Source organism: Tinamus guttatus, unplaced genomic scaffold (genome assembly GCF_059628265.1).
Source record: "Tinamus guttatus ecotype Peru unplaced genomic scaffold, ASM5962826v1 Tinamus_guttatus_pri_ptg000049l, whole genome shotgun sequence".
Classification (NCBI taxonomy): domain Eukaryota; kingdom Metazoa; phylum Chordata; class Aves; order Tinamiformes; family Tinamidae; genus Tinamus; species Tinamus guttatus.
This window is the reverse complement of record NW_028288583.1, coordinates 883,104-904,260: the sequence shown is the minus strand read 5'-3', so window position 1 is coordinate 904,260 and position 21,157 is coordinate 883,104. Positions and strand designations below refer to the sequence as shown.

The 21,157-nt window shown below is 53.2% G+C and overlaps 1 protein-coding gene across 1 annotated transcript in view; it reads right to left on the bottom strand.

Moving 5' to 3' along the window:
- Positions 1-21,157, bottom strand: part of LOC148595891 (maestro heat-like repeat-containing protein family member 7) — a 34,407-nt gene that overhangs the window by 1,074 nt on the left and 12,176 nt on the right. Inside the window, 7 exon segments of the mRNA XM_088539818.1 lie at positions 74-173; positions 721-838; positions 4,711-4,828; positions 5,510-5,543; positions 5,719-5,804; positions 6,555-6,811; positions 7,909-8,077. Coding sequence (XP_088395944.1) covers positions 74-173; positions 721-838; positions 4,711-4,828; positions 5,510-5,543; positions 5,719-5,804; positions 6,555-6,811; positions 7,909-8,077 — 882 coding nt within the window.

Sequence of the window (21,157 nt, the reverse complement as noted above, 5' to 3'; positions counted from 1 at the left end):
CTGCCCATCGGCTGATTCCTTTAGCGTAATTCAGACTGGCACAAGAAGTGCCTCATGCATCAGGAGCACCTACCTCTTCTGCCTCCTGAGGGCCTTCATTGTCCGGCCTCGCAGCTGGTGGTCGAGTGGCAATGGTTCTTCTCCCACCTCGTGCTGCCACCCGAGTGCAGGCCCTGGGGATACGCGGGAGCACACTGCAAATACACAACATGAGGAGTTGCATGAGCACAGGAGGAGCTGGAAAACCAGCCCTTGCTCACACACTGGGCATCAGCTTCTGCAGCAGAAGGCAGCTCTACAGCAGAAGCTCGAGATTTGCCTGGATGAGGCGGAATCAATGGAGAGAGCAATCCCCCAGCACCAAAACACCTGTGGGTCCATCACATGCCCAGAAGAAAGCTCCAGGTGCCCACTTTGAGGCTTCCTCTCCATGCCGCATGGATAGCAGCAGGGTCATTTACAAGCACACCTTCCAAGACACACTGTTAGCCTCTGTCCTGCCAAGTGCTTTAGCCACTGCTAAGGCAAAGAAAGAGCTCCTCAGTGTTTAATCCTGCCTCACTACAGACTCTCTGGCCTCTGGGAAGAGCTCCCATGGTGGGGCAAGACCAATACACACCTCTCCTCCTTCAGAGGCCTTGCAAGAACACAGAATTTTCCTCAGCCTCACTACATTGCCTTAGACCCCCCAGCCCATATCCATTGACCCAAACCACTCACCTGACAGGACGCTCCTTCTCCTCCACTTTCGCCTCCTTTCCTTCTCCTGCATTTTGAGGCACTGTTTGGAGGGGTGGCTGGGGCTGCCGTAAGACGCGGCACAGGGCAGGAAGCTTTTCTGCAAGCAGGAGACAGGAAAACACATCAGAGCAGAATCACAGTCTCCACTGGGACAGGAGCGACGTGCAGATCTGCTCTGGTCTGGAACGGAATTGCAAGACTTCAATGGGAGACCTTTAAAGCCAGGTCTCCTAGGCTATCTGTGACCTGTCCTTCACACTGGCTGCTGTCCAATTCTTTGCTTTTTCTCTCTGCAACATCATTTCCTGACATGGGGCTTTGCTTCTGCTCTATCATGTCCCCGCTATGAAAAGGAGACTTTTCAGAGCTCGCAGTGATGTGTTAGTGTCTCAAGAGAGCCTCTTTGGGGCAATAACTTCTTCGCAAGAGGGAAATGCATGTTGGGATCCCTCTACAGGTCTCACAGGCCTGCGTTGCCTCTGGGTACACAATGAAACCAAAGGCAGCGCTTAGGAATGTGCAGCAGAAACTCACAAGGAAAGGGCAGAGCTGCTTGTTTTGGAAATCCATGGAAGGACTGGCACTCACTACCGCCCTCCTGACCATTCTGAGCAGGTTACTTTGGTTCCATGAGATAGGTCAGGAGAGAGGGCACTCTTCCCATTACCACTGTGCTCCAGGCAGAAGGAATGATTTCCAGAAATTATCCTGAACTCTGTCTCTCTCTCTCTCCTGACCTCCTCAAATGGAAGAGCAGTTTGACTGCTGGTACACTGGTGCATGGAGTCCAGTGAGAAAACTTAACTCAGAGGGACCAACTGCATAGAATCATAGAATCATAGAATCATAGAATGCTTAGGGTTGGAAGGGACCTCTAGAGATCATCTAGTCCAACCCCCCTGCATACGCAGGGACACCTAAAGCACGTGGCGCAGGACTGCATCCAAGCGGGTTTTGAAGATCTCCAGAGAAGGAGACTCCACAACCTCTCTGGGCAGCCTGTTCCAGTGCTCTGTCACCCTCACTGTTAAGAAATTTTTCCTTAAGTTCCTATGGAATTTTTGATGTTTCAGTTTCCGGCCATTTCCTCTAGTCCTATCAGTGGCCACCACTGAAAAGAGACCATCCCCGTCCTCTGCACTCCCTCCCTTGAGGTATTTATATACACTGATTAGATCCCCTCTCAGCCTTCTCTTCTCCAGGCTGAACAGGCCCAGCTCCCTCAGCCTCTCCTCATAGCGCAGATGTTCCAGGCCCCTGATCATCCTCGTAGCCCTGCGCTGGACTCTCTCCAGCAGCTCCACATCCCTCTTGTACTGTGGAGCCCAGAACTGGACACAGTACTCCAGATGCGGCCTCACCAGGGCTGAGTAGAGGGGCAGGATCACCTCCCTCGACCTGCTGGAGACGCTCTTCTTAATGCACCCCAGGATCCCATTGGCCTTTTTGGCCACGAGGGCACACTGCTGCCTCATGGTCAACTTGTCGTCCACCATGACACCCAGGTCTTTCTCCGCAGAGCATGCGCGATTGCTGGTCTGGCCTGAGCTCTTTGTGCCCTCACTGATTTGCCCCCTCTGATTTGCCATCAGGGATGAGAAGCAGCACATCATAGGTGTCAAGGCATCTGACATATCGCACTGGAGCCTTGGCTCCAACACCCGACACCAAGCAGCAGAGAAGGATAAGGCACAACTCCCAACCAGAATTCAACTGCTCCATTACCTTTCTCAACAGGCTTTCCCCTTCCCTCTTGCAAAGCAGGCTTTGCTTCATCCACGGTGAGAACTCTCACCCTTCGATGGCGAAGAATTGGACCTCTCCCAGGGGGAGGTCTCCCAGGTGGAGGTCTCACTGGTGGGTGGTTGTTGGAAGCCTCCAGCCCCAGCCTACAAGCAGCAAAAGGACAGTGTTCTGATGGAAGGACTCCACATTTCCTTTGCAGCACATGCTAACTATGGGGACCAGGACACACATTACAGCCACTCTAAGGGACATCCTTTCCCAGAGAAGAATATACAGAATAGGACCGATCCTGCAGGACTGTCTTAGGAAGTGGAGTGAGACAGCACAGAACTCCAGCATGGAAGTTTCCTCCCTAGGCTGCTCCATGGCTGCCACTCCCCAACCTAGGACAAAACTTTTCCAAAGCTTTCCCAGCCATATGACCCAGGCTGCCTCTGGAGATCAGCTCCCAGCTGCTCTCCACGCTGCTGTCCAGGCAGGACAGACTGGCCTCCTTTCCTTTCCTCCCGCTTGCCACCACCATTTCAAATCCCAGTCTTGGCCTGCACATCCCTACAGCAGAGCCTGAACAAAGCCAGAAAAGCCTGCAGTTCACTGGTTTCCCACCACTGAAAGGAGTTACTCCCAAATCACTTCCAGAGTGCCTTCACAAGCCCTGGCAATGCAAACACATGCTGAGAGGATGTGCACATGGTCAACCAGCAAGCAAACATACTCACTTTGGAAAGTGCATGTCAGAGCCAGCTCTCTGAGTGCCTGGCAGCACTGAGTCTTTCTTCGCTGACAGCTGAAAAGGAGAGGGACACGTGAGATGCTGCCAAGAAAACGGTCTTGTTGCTCACAGGCAGCCAAGGCTTACACCCTTCATACAAGCCACTGCCTTTCAGAAGCTCTGGAACAGTCTTTGCTGCTCTGCACAGCAGCTCCTCCTTTTCACAGAAGAGGAGCTGCAGGGGAACACAGGAGAATGGGTAGTAACACTGCAGGGCTTTCCGCAAGGGCAAGGATCAAGAGCCTCCATGGGCAGGAGAGCAATTCTTTCCTAAGGGACAAGCCTCTGCAGGAGAGCACAGCTGAAGGCATCCCCCAAAACGTATGGAATGGACAAAGCACTCCTGCTAGGGAGGAAGGGACAGCAGGTCTGTTACATCATTCCTTACACTCTCCTCTGACTGCACTCTTGACACTGCCTGCACCACTGTCCCCTTCAGTGAATCCCAGCAAGACTGAACCTCCTTTTTCTGTTCTGTTCAGTCATTTAAACGATCACAGAGATGAATGGAAAATCTCTGTCTTCAGCACAGGAAGAAGCAGTAGTGATATTTCCACCAGAATCAGGCCCCGAGAGATACTTTAGATGCTTAGATGGAGAATGTGGCAGCAACAGACGCATTGCAAAAGTACAGCACAAGGAGTGTCTTTGAAGGCAAGCTCATGGCAGAGGCAGTGAGAGCTCAAAGGAACACATTGGAGGGCTCTTGTACAGCCGCTACCCACTGTCTGATGCTTTTGCATGATTCAGGCTGTCACAAGAATCATCTCATACATCAGGAGCACCTACCACTTCTGCCTCCTGAGGTCCTTCCTTCCCTGGCCCTGCAGTTGGTGGTCGGGGTTCAGCTGCTGGTCTCTTTCCCCCTTGCGATGCCACCTGTGCGCAGGGCCTCGGGATATGTGGGAGCACACTGCAAATACACAACACGAGGATTTGCATGAGCACAGGTGAGCTTCATCTCCAGAGCTTTCTCACATGATGGGCACCTGCTTCTGCAGCAGAAGGCAGCTCTGCAAGAGAGGCTCCAGGCTTGCCTGGATGTGGTAGAATTAATGGAGAGAGCAATCCTCCAGCACCAAAACACCCAGGGGTGCACCATATGCCCAGAGGAAAGCTCCAGGTGCCCACTTTGAGGCTTCCTCTCCATGCAGCATGGAGAGCAGCAGGGTCATTTACAAGGACACGCTCCCATATACACCATTAGCCTCTCTCCTGACGAGTGCTTTAGCCACTGCTAAGGCAAAGGAAGAGCTTCTCTGTGTTTAATCCTGCCTCACTACAGACTCATTGGCCTCTGGGAAGAGCTCCCATGGTGGGGCAAGCCCAACACACACCTCTCCTCCTTCAGAGGCCTTGCGAGAACACAGATTTTACCTCGACATCACAAAAGGGTCTTAGGCGTCAGCGCTATGGACACTCCCTCACTTCCATTGACCCCAGACACTCACCATCCAGGATGCTTTGTCCCCTCATCTTTCTCCTCCTTTCCTTCTCCCACATTCCCAGGAGCTGCTTTGAGGGGTGCTTGGGGCTCTCGTAAGAGGCAGCACACGGCAGGAAGCTTTTCTGTAAGCAGGAGGAAAAAAAAAAAAAAACAACACTTCAGAACTGAACCACAGTCACCACTGGGACAGGAGTGACATGCAGATCTGATCCCTGCTTGCTCTAAAAATCCAATGAAGTCTTGGCACTCATCACCACCCTCCTGACCATCCTGAGCAGGTTACTTTGGTTCCATGAGATAGGTCAGGAGAGAGGGCACTCTTCCCATTACAATTCTGCTTCAGGCAAAATGGATGATTCCCAATAATTGTCCTCAACTCTGCCTCTCTCCTTGCTGATAACCTCAAATGCAAGAGCAGTTTGACTGCTGGTACACTGGTGCATGGAGTCCAGTGGGAAAGCTTAACTCAGAGGGACCAGCTGCATGCAGGAGTGCTGGGCTGCCCTGAGCTCTTCCTCCCTCCAGAGTCATTTGACATTTCCCATCAGGGCTGAGAGGCAGCACATCTAGTGCCTCATGGCATCTCATACATCCCATTGGAACTTTGGCTCCAACACCCAAAAACAAGGAGGAGAAGGCACAACCCTGCGCCAAGTTTCAACTGCTCCTTTACCTTTCTCAACAGTCTTTCCCCTTTCCTCTTGCAAAGCAGGCTTTGCTTCCTCCATGATGAGAGCTCTCACCCTCCGATGTTTCAGGACGGGACCTCTCCCAGTGGGAGGTCTCCCAGGCGGAGGTCTCACCAGTGGCTGGCTGGGAAAAGTCTCCAGCTCCTGCCTGCAAACAGCAAAAGGACAGTGTTCTGAAGCAAGGACTCCACATTTCCTTTGCAGCACATGGGGGCATGGGGGCACACACACACATCAGAGCCATTCTCAAGACCATCCTTTTCCAGAGTAGAATACGCAGAATAGGCCCAATCCTGCAGGACTCTCTGCAGACCATCACTCACTTTGGAAAGACCATCACTGATCCTGAATGGGTCAGTGAAACAGCTCTTGTATTCTCCGAGATGACTGTACCCTTCATCTTCGGCATCTGCAAAGGAGAGGGGCGCATGTGAGATGCTGCCAAGAAAATGGTCTTGTTGCTCACGAGGGCAGCCAATGTGCTTCCACTGGTGACAGCAGACCCTACATGCAGCAGAATCGTAGCTGAGGGCCCTGGAGTGCAAAATAAATAAACAAGCAAGCAAGCAAACAAACAAAACACAAAGAAAGGGCAGAAGAAAGCTCACTGGCCTAGAGAATGGCCTGATAGGGCGCCAAGGTCTAGGGCAGAAAAAAAAAGACAAAATGAGGAGCTGGTCTGAGCTACAGGCTGCTTGCAGTGCCTGTCAGCCCTGCCAGCTGCTCTGGCCCTAACACCTCTGAAGAGGATGTGCTCAGGCAACCTCAGGAATGCTGGCAGCTCATCCACAAGCTGCAGATGCCTGGTGTCACAGCAGAAGGACAGGGAATTACAGCAAACCACTCCTTCCAACAGCACCAAGGGCAGTCAAAGGTACCATGAGCCCCTACCACACAGGAGGGATGAAAAACACTGACAACTTCTATCCTCAGAGAGAGAGAGGGCTGAGATCACCAGAGAGCTGGCAGAGGTGTCTGATACCCCCAGAAGTGCAGGGAAGGGCAGGAGGGGTCACTGTGCAGGAACCTGCCATTCCTCTAGTTCTGGAGTGACCCCATGACCTGACACACTGTGGCAGCCCAGGAGAAATCCATTCACTTGGGCTTGGTTAGGGATGCAAAAAAGCAAGAGGTGGCACTGCAGAAATGCAGAACTTACCCCAAGAAGAGCTGTTATCACCTTGTCTGACTCATTCATCCTTTCAAGAAGGCTTCGGTAAAACTTCATTCTCAAAGCCTTGTCTTCAATGACTAGGACGCCAATGTCCCTCAGAACAAGGGCAACATTAGTCCCAGCCTGAAGACAACAGGAGAGCTGCTTCATGGTCTCTCGTATGCAACTCAGCACTACGTTGGAAGGAAAGCTGGTGTAATACGCTATGCGATCGTACTGCAGGCGCACACATCCGGTACGACCTAGGCAGCAACAAAAGAGCAAGAGTAACACAGTCACCAATGGAGCTCTTCAGCAGGCAGAAAAAAAAAAAAAAAAGGAGAGAGACAGAGAGTGTCTGCAGCTGGAAGGTCTTCCAGCAAGACGGTACTACAGAGCTGTCATCTTTAACCCTCTGGAAATCCATAAAGGAGGATGATGACTCCCTCCTGTGGGAGAAATTCCTAGTAATCCACAGCCTCATGGGCCAAGAATTCAGCAATGCTTCCTTCCTGCACAAACTAAAGAAAGGCTTCTGGCTAACTCGCATGACCGTGAGGCAGGATGGCAGCACAAGGAGGGGAAAAAGGGGAGCCAGTGCCCAGGAGAAGGCACTGCTGAATCTTCATTCATGTTCCCTAGTAAAGAGTATTAAGTAATCGTCATTTTTATTTCACTCCTTCTGGCCACCCCCAGGCCCTCAGAATTGCTGAATACACAGCCCTGCTTTGGGTGCCCGAGGCCCATCCCCAAGGAATGCCAGACTGATCTTATAGCACTACAGCCCCAACAAGGTAGAGTCACTGGAAAGGAAAGGCCCACTGGAAACCTGCTGCCCACGGCCATCACCCCAGTCACACTGCAGCTGCACTGCTGCCAGCACTGCCCAGCAATCACCGCACGGCTGGCCTCGGAGGGGTTTTCCTGCACACTAGTGTTCCCATCACTGTTTCACTCTGCCAGAGAACACTACGAGTGTCTTCAATCCACTTTGAAGTAGAAACAGCGTGGAAGAGCCAGCAACAGTGCTGACCTTCGCCCTTGCAAGGCCTGCTGAGGCAGCAATAAGGAACAGGAGTTTTAACTACATTGGATTAGAAGCAGCAGCTACAAAACGCTTCATTGGAGACAGCTGTAAAAGCAAGTCCAAGAGGGAGAGCGAGAGGGCCTTTCAGTTCTGCATTATAATGTCATAACAATACAAATTAAAATAAACAAACAAATAAATGAATAAGACCTGAAGCTCTTCTTAGCACCCAATGAAGGAATTACAGATTTCTAACAGCCCCTACAGAACAGCAGTTACCCACATCCTGATGATGTTACAAGGCAAAGCAAAAGTTTCAACCTGTCTGCTTACCAGCATCATCATCCTCCTCTTGCTCTAGACCATGACGCTCTGCAAGCTCCTCAGCAATGCAAAACACAGGTCTGTAGGCTGTCACACGAGCAGTCTTGCCACGTTTTCCAATGACAGAGACTTTTTCTCTTACAACCCTGAAGACCCCAAGTGGACAGATTTTCACGTCCTGCAAACACAACAGAAGAGTAGAATTCTAACAGGTGAGGGGAACAAAGAGACTCAGGTCTTGTCAGAGCATGTCCATGGTGTGATGGGCCCTGCTCACTCCTCGTGTGCAAGGAACACGATGGAGCCTTCTGGAAAGCCTTGGAGATGTCCTTTGGAAGAACATTCCAGAAGGTCTCCTCTCCATCCTCCTCCCACTCTCAAAAGTATAGGTAAAGCCTCCAACCACTCCCCAGAACAAAACTGGACTGGAGATTTGATGTCTCTCTTTAGGGAGACGTTATCCATGGCGCTGTTGCTGTTTAGAGCATCGTTCTCCACCAAATTTTCTTTTGGTTTTGATGGGGGGCAGAATGATAGCATCCAATGGCACAGAGATGCCAGGACTTATAAAACCATCAGGGCTGGAGGGGAGGGACAGCAGGGCAGACCCACCGTGTTCTGCACCAGTTTCTCCACGACATATTCAGCAGCACCGTCCCAGATGAGCGCAGCCGCTGGAAAAGCAAGGGAAAATGCTGCCTGTCATGCTCCAGGTTGGGCAGCTCACAGCCATCCAGCACACACCTCACCAAGGAGATGTCAGGAGCAGGCACCAACAAACAGCACCCCCTCCCCAAAATGACCCCCCTGCTGCGAGGGGCCGCAGCGCTGAGGTGGGCACTGCCTTCAGGCTGGAACCTGTGCCCTGAGCCCGGCAGCGCTCGGCACCTGGCACAGGCGTGAGGACGCGGCGATGCTGCCGGGACAGCCACGCTGTGTCCAGCTCACAGCCTGCACTGCCAGCCTGGAGGCACGGGCAGCGCGGAGGGAAGGAGCAGAGGCAGCGCCCGGGGTGCCGCACAGAGATCCCTGCGGAGCTGCGGAGCAGCGCGAGGATTCTTCTGCAGCGCATGCGGGGCCGGCAGCCTCTGCAGAGCCCAGCAGGAGCTGCGGGAGCCCTCGGCCTTCCTCACCCAGCTCTCCTTGCCTGGCACAAGCAGCTCTCACAGGGTGAGCCTCTCCCTAGGGATGGTGGTGGTGGATTTTCACCCAGCGAGGGGATGGAGATGTGGCCGTGGCTGTCTGGGAACTCAGGGCATTCCTGAGGGCCTCCTCTGCATGGCGAGTTTCCCCTACGGCATCCCTGAACACACACGGCCACCGGAGCTGCTCCAGCTCCTTCCCCCACCAGGAGCTCGGGTGGATGATCCCCACTGAGAGGCCAGCAGGGACCCTTAGGACAGGGACGTCTGCTCAGGGGCCCCAGGACAGCAGGGGCAGCGTCAGGGCTGGACCCAGGAGTCCTGGCGGTCACACTGGCACCACAGCTAGAGGGGACCATCAGCCAGGGCTCTGCCTGCTGCCCCCAGCCCCTCCAATCCCTCTGGCCCAGGGTTTCCACAGCCAAGTTCACAGTTCATCATCTCTGTGACAGCTCCTGGAAAAGATCTCCTGAAGGCCTCACCTTCCGGGGGTACTTTTGGCACCGCCTTGCCACGTTGTGTCCCGTGGCCACCCTTCCTGAGCGCCATCCTTCTCCTCCTCGCTCAGGGTCACCCTGCAGAGGGAGGTGATGAGGACAGAGCGCCTCTCCTCCTCTTCCTCCGCACACGTCGCACAGCACTAGGCTGCCCACGCTGCCCCTCGCCGGCTCCCGCTCGGAACCAGCAGCTCTTTAGAGCAGAGCAGAGCCAAGAGCAGCCCCAGCGCCTGCGCTCTCCCAGCTCCGCCGCGACGTGTGGGGAGAGGCTGGGCCGCGCGGGACAGGGCAGCTGTGGCTGTGACACGGGACGTCCCCTGTGACCGCAGCCCGTGTCACAGAGGGGACCGGGCCCCTCGCCCCCAGGGCCTGGCCAGGCCTGGCCCTGCAGCGGGCAGGGGCTGCGAGGGGCGCTGGGGCTGCCCCTGCCCCACGCAGGCTCTGTCGCAGGGATATCCCCCCGACGGGGTCCGGCCGGGCTGCACACTGAGCCCGTGCTCATCCGGCCACAGCCCCGCGTGGGGAACCTGCCTGCCAGGGAGGGCAGCGGCACCGCAGCGCGCTCGCCCCATGGCCACACAGCGCGGGCGGCTGCTGCCGCCGGGGCAGGGAGCGCTGCCCACTGAGACCACAAAACCTCCAGCAGCTCCTTGCAGCCGCCCGAATGTTCTCCTGGGTGCTCCAACCAGCGGGTCCTTCCCCTGCCAGCTCCTGCAGAGCTGCAGGCCCCAGATCACTGAGCACTGGGGCCTCTTAGGGAGCATCTGCAAGAGCTTGGCAGTGGATCAGGTTTTTAAAAAGATCTGCAAGACCCACCTGTAAGAAACAAGAGACACTCAAAAGTGCTCTGCAGATCTCTGCTTTGAACACACTCAGATCTAAGGTGGGGATGCCTAAAATGGCAAGAAAATGAAAGAGGGGAAAGCAGCTCATACCCACATGTAAATAACCTACTGCTGAAGCAGGACTCAAGAACATGGTTTTCAAAACTTCCCAGCTGTGCACTTCCCCACTAAATAGATGGCAAGGGTCAAAGTATTAGATCAGCTAAGGCAAAGAGGAAGTCTTGTGAAAACATCAACTTCAGGAACAGGATCCTCTTACCTTTAAAAAATAATAATTTTCCTCTCTGAAGCTCTAAAACTCAGTTGGTACCATCACTATGTGACTATCTGAGCAGGAAAAAAATGAGGGCAGTGCTGATTTTAAAAATGTCAGGATCCCCATACATCCCTCTGCCAAGAGGCCAGGCAGAAGTCCTGGAGGCTGGCCCAGAGGAGCCACTGGCCATAGAGATAAGGAGAAGGTTTCCCAGATGGTCATTCCTCCTCATGACCATAGAGACCCACCATGACTCCTCACAGACTGTTCCTACACCGTGACGATCACTGAGCGGGTATTTCTAGAGTTCAATCACAGGGGAGAAATTCATTTGCTGTAAAGAGTTCACACTTGTAGAATTTCCTCCAGAAATGCCATACACACACACAGTTAATAAAAACTGGTAAGGAGTGCTTTCCCTTCCTCTGCATTTGCCTTCTATCCCCATAGCAATCAAAAAAAATCAAAAAAAAAAAAAGATGAGATAAAGGGAAAAGGAGAGGAGATTATTCTCCTTGTCAAGAGCATATGTCAGTCAAGATATGGATGCGGGCTATATAATTTTATTGATGGGCAAGAAAAAAAAATACTGATAGTAGAACTATCACTCTAGTTCTAGTGATATTATTTGAGATTTGATATAATTCCCATTCGTGAAGAACTCCTTCAGCAAAGAACAAATCTGTAGAAACATACAGCTGTCCAACAAGAAGTACATTTTTTTTGCTTTCACAGGAATGCATCCTAGAATCATCAAACAGGATTGTCACAGACAAAGCAGGGTTTCTAACAGTGAACATGCTTGTCTCATTGTCTTTATCACAGCAGTGAAACTGACAAGTGCTTTATGGATTTGAATCTGATGAATCTGAATCCATTTTCATGTCTGACCTTAATTTCTGTGCTTAGAATCTTCTGTTATTTGGGGTGAGGAGGTGTTTGGAGAGTTCCTCAACGACCCTTGGAGAAGAACCCTGAAATTTTCAGCTAAATTTCCTGAGACCCTATATGAAAACTGCCTTGAGTCAGCATGCACTGACTCCCCTGCTGATTCTCATCATGCTTACCATTCTCCTATTCATGCTGACTCTCCTGCCCCACTGATTCTCATCATGCTTCCCATTCTCCTCCTATGCCGATTCTCATAAGGCTTCCCATTCTCCTTCTCATGCTGTTTCTCCTTCCCCCACTGACTCTCATCATGCTTCCCGTTCTCCTCCCATGCTGACTCTCATCACGCTTTCCATTCTCCTCCCCACTTATTCTCTTTATTCTCATCAATTCTGCTCACATGCTGATTCTCATCATACTTCCAAGTCTTCTCCTCATGCTGGTTCTCATCATGCTTCCCATTCTCCTTCTCATGCTGATTCTCCTCCCTTGATGATTCTCATCATGCTTCCCATTCTCCCCTCTGTCACCCTCACTGTTAAGAAACTTTTCCTTAAATTCCTGTGGAACATTTGATGCTTCAATTTCTGGCCCTTTCCTCCAGTTCTGGCGGCGGCCACTACTGAGAAGAGGCCAGCAACATCCTCCTCACTGCCTCTCTTGAGGTACTTATATACACTGATCAGGTTTCCTCCCAGGCTTCTCTGCTCCAGGCTGAACAGGCCCAGCTCTCTCAGTCTTTCCTCACAGGGCAGATGTTCCAGGTCCCTGATCATCCCTGCAGCCCTGGCTGGACTCTCTCCAGCAGCTCCGCATCCCTCTTGTCCTGTGGAGCCCAGAACTGCACACAATACTCCAGATGTGGCCACACCAGGGCTGAGGGGCAGGATCACCTCCCTTGACCTGCTGGAGACACTCTTCTTCATGCACCCCCAAAATCCCATTGGCCTTGTTGTCCAAGAGGGCACACTTCTGCCTCATGGTCAACTTTTCATCCACTATGACACCCAGGTCTTTCTGGGCCCCATTTGGAGTGAGGCTGCCAGGGGCATGTCAAGGGAAGTGTGAAGCTGTGCCAAGACTCATGCTTCACTCACTTTGTGGTTCGGGTGAGAAGCAGGGTTCGTGGTGTGGAGGTGTTTTCCTGACGTTTTCCTGGGGTTTGGGTTAGGAGTAGGAGGAAGTATAGATCCCCACTTAGAGTGTGCCTGCAAAGGGCATGCCAAGGAAAATGCAGGGCTGTGCAAGCACTGACACTAGGGCCACTTTCTGGTTCTTGTCCTGATTGAGATATGTGGTACGAGGTCTAATCATGATCTGATGTTAGGGTTGGGGTTAGGAGAGGGAAGAAGGGTAGAATCCCACTCAAAGTGAGGCTGCAAAGGGCATACCCAGGTAACAGGCTTGGCATAGTGGCACATTTCCTGTGGTATGACCTATACACCCACACTCCAGCAAGGGCACAACACTTCCTCCTCACTTAAGCCTAATTCTAACAGAATCCCTAATGTTAACACTAACCCTAACCTTCAATGCTAAACCTAGCAACAGCTCTATACAAGTTCTCATAGTACTCACCCCATTTCTCTAAAGAAGGAGAAAGCAGCCCTGTGAGCAGCACTGGCACATCATTACACTTCCTGTGGCATTCCCTTTACAGGCATTGCCCTACTCTATCCATAAGTATACCAATGGGTCAGGAAGAGCCCTCCCAGTGCCCCCCTGCCTTCCCTTTCTCGATTGAACAAGAAGGTTTCCCATGAATCATTCTTGGCATAGCCCCACATTTCCTTTTGCATACCCTTTGCAGTTGCACTCCAAGGCTCTATTCTTCCTCCCTCTCCTAACACTAACCCTAACGCTAGCATCAGATCTCGGGTAGAAACCTCTGTTTCTCACACCAGAAACAGAAAGTGGCCTAAGGGATCAGTACTGTGCTCTAACCATACCTTAGTATTAGGTCAGGTTGAGGTCTCCTACCACCCGCCACCCCATTTCTGGCCCTAAGGACAAAATAGTTCAGGCATCTGTCTGGGCACAGCCCTGCATTTCTTTACATAGCCCTGCATTCTTTGCATGCCATTTGGAGCCGCACTCCACATGGGGCTCTAAGCTTCTTCCCTCTCCCCACTCTAAGCTTAGCACTACACACCCGTACAAACCACTACATACCATTGCTCTTCAGAACACACTCATGCACACACATAGAAAGAGGTACATACTCGTACACATGAGCACACACAAGGGCACATTTGAGCTCATCACTACACACCACTAGCCACTAGCACACACTCGTGTGTACTTGTGTACACAACTACACACTCACACATACCAGTACACGCCAATGCACACCACTACTTACAATAAAACACCAGAACACAGCAGGGCACATCACTACACACCGGCGAACACAATCACACACCAGTGCACACCAGCATACAGCAGTACTGAGAAGTACTCACCTTTCAACACTAGCCCAAACCATCATACACCAGTACATGCTAGCAAACACCTGAATATGCTAGGACGCTCTGGACACACATACTGGCATGCCAAGAAACAAAGGCATCTATGAACAGATTCGGGCACAACTGTATGTACTCACGCAAAAAACTACACACCCGTACACAACCATATGCACCGCTACATACCACTAAGTACCGCTGCACACCAGAAAACACCATTACACTGCAGGCCACACCAGTGCACACAATCACAACTGTGCAAACCAGGACTGACAAGTACACTCCATTGTACACTACTGCGCACTATCACACCGCTGAAGAAACCCAGACACCCTTGTGCACTCCAGCATGCACCCTGGTACACCAGAACAGACCAGTACAAGTGCAAACAACACTACATACACATACAAAACACTACATACCGTTACACAGCAGAACATACTCGGGCATAAACCTACCCACCAGTGTATACCATTGCAGGAAAGAACACACCAGCCTGCACACATGCACAGCACAACACACGTGCACACCCCAGTACACACCATGGCACACCATAGCATGCAAGTGCCCCTCCACACACACGCGTCGTCATCAGCACACATAACTGCACAATAGATCCAAACAGTAGGCACTTCTACACAAACACACACACTACTTCGACTCAATGAACACAAGTATACCCATTAAAAGGGAACACCACTCTCTAACCCTAACAGTAGCTCTAGACAAGGCCTCATAGCACCCACCACAATCCAGGCCTGACCCAGAAAGCCACACAAAGATGAATCTTGGCAGAGCCCCGCATTTACCTTGCATGCCCTTGGCACCCTCACTCCAAGCGAGGTTCTATGCTTCCTCCATCCCCTGACCTTAAGGTCAACACAACATACCCGTTCAAACCACTACATACCATTGCTCTCCAGAACACACTCCAGGCCATGAAGTGCAAGTGATGTCACAAAACATTGGAGTAGCCGTGAGACCATCACTGGCCTTTCAGGGCCTCAAGAACAAGGGACCTCACCATCCCAAACTTCAACAGCTTGTCTTATCAGTGCCTTATCATGCACTAAGGCACAAGTGATATCAAAACTACCAAAAACAGCCATGAACCTACTATTGGCCTCTCTACCTCTCAGGCGTAAGTGACCCTCCAGTCACCATTATCAACCCCATGTCCACCATAATTCTTTAATGCACTGAGGTAAAAGCAATATCGCAACCACAAGGATACCTAGGGGACTTGCAGTGTCAGAGGAGACTCTCAGGAAGAAGTCGCCTCACAGTGAGCAACACCATCACCTGCCTATCAGCAACTCAAACACAAGTCATATCACAACCAACAAGACCAGCCATGAGTCTAGCACTGCCTTATCAGACACTGAGGCCTAAGTGAGGGCACAACCCCCAAGAGCAGCCATGAGCCTAGTACTGCCCTATCAGCCTCTCAGGCACAAGTGATGTCACAATAAACTATATGAATCCATGTCCATCACCTTGTCTAACACACAAAGAGGCAAAAGTGATGTCACAACCAACAAAAGCAGCTGAGAGACTTGCATGGACCTAGCAGCCTCTCAGGCACAAGTCACCTCACAAACTCCAATACCATCACCTGTCCAACATGTGCCTATCAGCCACTGAGGCACAAGTGATGTCACAACCACAAAGACTAACCATAAGCCTAGCAAGGCCATATAAGGTACTGAGGAACAAGAAGTATAACGACCCCCAGGAGCAACCATGAGCCTTGTATTGACCTATAAGGGCCTCAGGCGAAAGTGACCTCACCACTGCAAACAGCAGGAGCCTGTCCAGCAGTGGCCATCATGCTCTGAGGCACAAGTGATGTCACAACCACCAAGAGCAGCCAGGAGTCTACTACTAGCCTAGCAGCCTCTCAGGCACAAGTGACCTCAGAATCAGTAACACCATCACCTGGCCACCCAGGTGCAGTCAAAAATTCAGCCACAAGTGATATCACAACCAACAACAGCAAGCATGAGTCTAACATGCCCTATCAGGCACTGAGGCACAAGTGATGTTGCAATACCTTGGAGTTGCTGTGAGACCATCACTGGCCTTTCAGGGCCTCAAGAACAAGGGCCCTCACCATCCCAAACATCAACAGCATGTCCAGCAGTGGCTTATAATGCACCGAGACACAAATGATGTCACAACCACAAACAAAACCTATATGTCTATTTTGGTCATATCAACCTCTCAGGCAGAAATGACCTCACAATCGCCATCAGCATCTCCAGTGCAGCTTTGGCCTATCAATCACGGAGACACAAGTGATGTCACAACTGTGACAACTCTAACCAACTATGAGCCTAGCACTACACTATAAGTCATTGAGACACAAGGGATGTCCCAATTCCAATCAGCAACCATGAACCTAGCATTGGTCTATCATATCTCAGGTACAAGTGATATCCCCAGGTGGACACCATCAGGGTGTCCACCATTGGCCTATTACGCACTGAGGCACAAGAGAGATCACAACCTCCCTGACCAGCCATGAGCCTAGCACTGCCCCATCAGGCACTGAGGAACAAGTGATGACACAAACCTCCAGGAGTCTGCATGAAGGCCTGTAGCACTCAAGTGGCCCAGTGAACACAGAGGCCCCGAGGGGATGCCCAAAGTCCCATAGGACTCCCTGGCCCCATGCACACACTGTTCGCATGGGGCCACATGAAGGCTCATAGGACTCGCCCAGCCCCATGCACGTGGAGGACTCGGGGTGGGCCACACAAAGGCCCAAAGGATGACCGGGCCCCATGTGCACAGAGGCCCCAGGAGGCCGCTCGAAGACTTGCAGGACACCCCTGGCCCGTGCACACGGAGGTCCTGGGGGCGGGGGGCGAACAAAGGAATGTAGGGACCCTCCACCCCATGCACACAGAGTCCCCGAAGAGCTGCCCAAAGGCCTGTAGGGCCCCCCCGGCCTTGTGTTCACAGAGGCCCCTGAGGTCCGCACAAATGCCCAAGGGGGCCGCATTGGAGCCTCCAGCCCCATGCACATAGAGGCCCCAGTCGGGGGGACGCACGAAGGAGTGTAGGGCCCCCAGCCCCTTTCGCACAGAGGCCTTGGGGGGCAGCACGAAGGCCCATAGCCCCCACCAGGCCCCATTCACACAAAATCTGTGGAGCGCCACACAAAGGGCACCTCCCCGGCCCTGTGTGCATGGAAAACCTAGGTGGTCACCCAAAGGCCTGTTGGTCCCCCCCGTCCTTTGTGCATGGAGGCCTTGGAGGGGGCCACATGAAGACTCCTATGGCCCCCCCAGCCCAATGCACATGGAGGACCCAGGAGGCTGCACGAAGGCACATAGGGCCCCCATGCACCGTGGGCACAGAGGCCCACGTGAAGTCTCGTAGGGCTCCCACACACCATGTGCACAGAGGCCCCAGTGGGCCACACGAAGGCCCAGGCCTGTGGGGCTCCCCATCCCCGTGCACACTGAGGTCCCAGGAGGTCGCACAAAGACCCACAGTGCCCTCCCTGCCCTGTGCTCACAGAGGCCTGGGGAGAGGCACAAAGACCTGTAGGGTCCACCTGGCCCTGTGCGCACGGAGGCCTCATGAAAGCCCGTAGCACCCTCCCGACCCCGTGCACACGGAGGCCCTGGGGGGCCACCTGTAGGGCACTCCCCAGCCTGGTGTTCACAGAAGCCCGGGTTCCGCACGAAGGCCCCACAGGGCTGCATTAAAGTCCATATGGTGTGGAAAATCTCACTGTCAAGAACTGAATGTCTGTAGAGAAATGCTGTGCTGAGAATCTCCACTGTGCTGAAGATCTGCACCACCTGCGCCTTGCTGATAATGTACTGGGGAGTGTTAGCGAATTGTCCTTGGCCGGCTGGGAATGGGGAGCTATCTGGGAATGAGTAGCGAGCCGTTTCGGGTAAACAACTTTGCAGAGCTGAGAAGAGCCTATGCGGCCGGGACCTAGCAACCCCCCTAGCAACCAATCATAGCTAGTCCAGAAATCCCTCAGATGCTTGTAGGAATAAATATACGCGCACTTCAGCTAATAAACGGAGCAAGATCTAAACTCATATTGAGTCCACGTCTTGTAATCCGGCTTGGCTCCCAACATCTGGCGCCTGAACCGGGACCTGGCACAATGGTGCGGGTATTCGTCGGACCTGGCACAACGGTGTGGGAACGGTCAGCTGGGCACAGAATAAAGGCCTTGCTGGCAAGGGCCCTTGTGCCCCAGTCGCGAGGCAGACGAGCTGCAGCTTCTGTGCAAGCAGCCTGCGAGGGGCAAGGGCTTCCCAGCGCCTTTCCTGCCGCCAGGGGCACTGCGCACGCCTGGGCTCTGCAGGCATCGTGCACGCAGGCAAGGGGGCTCCCAGCACTTGCCCTCACAGCCACGGGGCTGAGCTCGCTGCCCAGCCCTCTGCTCGTGCCTCCCTGCAGGGAACACTGCTCTGCTTCACACTTCCCCTCCAGCATTCCCAGGGCAGCAGACAAATGCCTGCCACCAATTCCCCGCGCCACCAGCCCTGCGGCTGCTTGGGAGCCACCCAGAGCCCTCCGCGCACCTCTGGCGCCAGCCCCTTCCCAGCAGCTGTGCTCTGCCTCGCAGGGGCACTGCGGCATGCCAGCAAGCAAGCTTGGCCAGCAGCAAGGAGCTCCTCTGGGCTATAGCACTTTGGTGGCAGATGTTCTGCTGTTTGCTTTTGGAGGGATTTCCTCTGTGCAAGGGAAACACCTGACGGCATCAGGGAGATCTCCTGCTTCGTTACCCCTTGGCATTCCCGTCTTACCCTAAGGCTGGGAATTCACCTCTTTTAGCAAATGACCATTGTAGCCCAGTGCTGGCCAGAGCTGCCAGGTCCCTGCTGCTGCTGAGGGCACATTTGTGCCTGCTCTGCCCTCTGCAGTCCTAGGAAGCCGTGGCAGGGCAACCAGTGCAGGAGCCGCACCAAGGCTGCTCTCAGCCACAGCACACGGCCCCTGCAACGTGCGCGGCAGGACAAGAGAAGGAGCCCAGCAGCGCACCTGGGGCTCCCAGGACACCACCAACTCACAAGGGCTCTGCTGAGGACATGCACACCTGGCCCCGGGGCACAACTGCCCTTCGCGCTCATTGCGCTACAAAGGAACACGTCTCAGCCGTGGAAAACAAAACTTCCTCCAGTCCATGGGGCTGTAAGGGCAGGAGGGGAGCAGGGAAGAAAGAGCAACGCGTTCAAGGCTGCTTGCAGGGCTGGAAGCAGAGCCCCAAGTGCAGCCCGGCCTCTGGGCAGGCAGCCACCAGCAGCACCATGGGGCTGCGTGAGGAGCCCTCCTTGGCACCCAGCAAGCCCAAGGCCACGCACTGCTCTCTGCCACCAGGCTCAGCAGTGCCAGGGGGAGTCCAGCACATGCAGAACCTTCCTCACGGTGCCCCCCTGGCCCCTGCCGCTGCCCTCCTCCCCCCACGGAGCAGTGGAACATCCCAGAGGGGCAGTTATCGCCACGGGAACACGGATGCTTCCCAGGGCTCCGTGGACCAGTAGTCCCAGCGCTGGCCACGCAGCAGCAAGGCCAGGTGAGCAGCAGGGCTGTGCAGCACCAGGGGCCACCCGTGGTGCCCACAAGATGCAGGGGAGCTGCGGGGCTCCAGGGCAGCCTGCGCGATGCCTCCCAGGGGAGGCCCCAAAGCCGCCGCGCGCCCCTTGGCGCTCGCACCGCTGCCCTTGCCCTTTTCTCTGCTCCGCTTGGCCCTGGGCTCCCCCCTGCCTGGCTGCCAAAGGGGCTGCCGGGGGGAAGGAGGCTCCTGCGGGCAGGCCCGGCACTGCCTGCTGCGGGCCCCACCGCTCCCACGCACGGAGACGCGCGGAGACTCCTTGCGCAGAGAGCCCTGCTCTCGGGGCTGCGAATGCCAACGGCTCCTTGGCCCTTGCAGGCCACGGGCCCCTTCACCCTGGCTGCTGCTGTAGGGATTAAATAGTTAATGTAGAGTGTACTAATGGGGATTAAATAGTTAATGTAGAATGTACTAATAAGCTAGTCAATACTTAGTCTCAAAATGCAAGGACTCTTGATAAATGGCAAGTCAGGAGGTTCCGCATGGAGGGGTTGCCTGTCCAGATGTCCTAGTTAGCAATAAAATATAGATAACATTAACATGAAAGTAGAACAGAGAAACGGGAGGGGGGAACATTTTTGGGGTGAAAACGGTATAAAAGAGGGACGACCGAAGTAGTCGGGGTCCGTGGTGTGACCCTTGCGTGGGAAAGCCCGGACCCCAGCTAGCTGGTAATACTTATTATCTTTCTCCTATTATTAAAAGCACAAAATATCGATGGTGTTTGCCTCTTTCTCTGTCGATTCGAAAACCGGACCTAACATTTGGGGGCTCGTCCGGGATTCGAATACGAGAAAGAAGAAAAATATAGAGAAAGATAATAAGTTAAGGGAGGCCTCAGGGTGTGGTGGTGAGCCGACGGTAATCCAGGTGGACGCACCAAAGGATTGTCGGCTGGAGCCCGAAGGGAGACGTCCCTCGGACTCCCAGAAAAAGGAAGGGTGGTTGGTCGGGAATACCGTTTCTCCTTGACGAGGGGAGACCGGTCTGGGAAGGGCGAATTCTGTTAATAATCGCCCTTACTGGTTTACTGGCAATTGTATTAATTTTGGTTTTAAGCGACGAGCTTGATACAATGGGACAAGAGAAATCCACCCCTTTGTCATTTATGTTAAATCATTTTGGATATGTTAAGCATCGGGCACATGATTTATCTGTAGAAGTGTATAAAAACTGATGGGAGATATTTTGTAAAAGTGAATGGCCAAGTTTTGACGTAGGCTGGCCGAGAGAGAGAAGTTTAGATTTAAAATTGGTAAGGAAAGTAAAAGAGGTAATAATGAGACCTGGGTCGGAAGGACACCCAGATCAATTCCCATATATAATCACCTGGGAGGATTTGGTTTTACATCCACCCCCATGGCTGAAACCTTTTGTGGGGGTGAATGGAAAGGATGAAAAGGTTGGTATTAATGAAAAAGGAAGGGAAAAAGGCGGTATTATCAGATTTGACTTTATATCCAGAAATATTGGATGAAGAAAGTGAGCACAATCCCCCCCCTTACGCACCTCCGCCTGAGGCACGAAGGGAGGTGAGTAGTAGTGATCAAAGGAGGGAGGGAGGGGAAGACA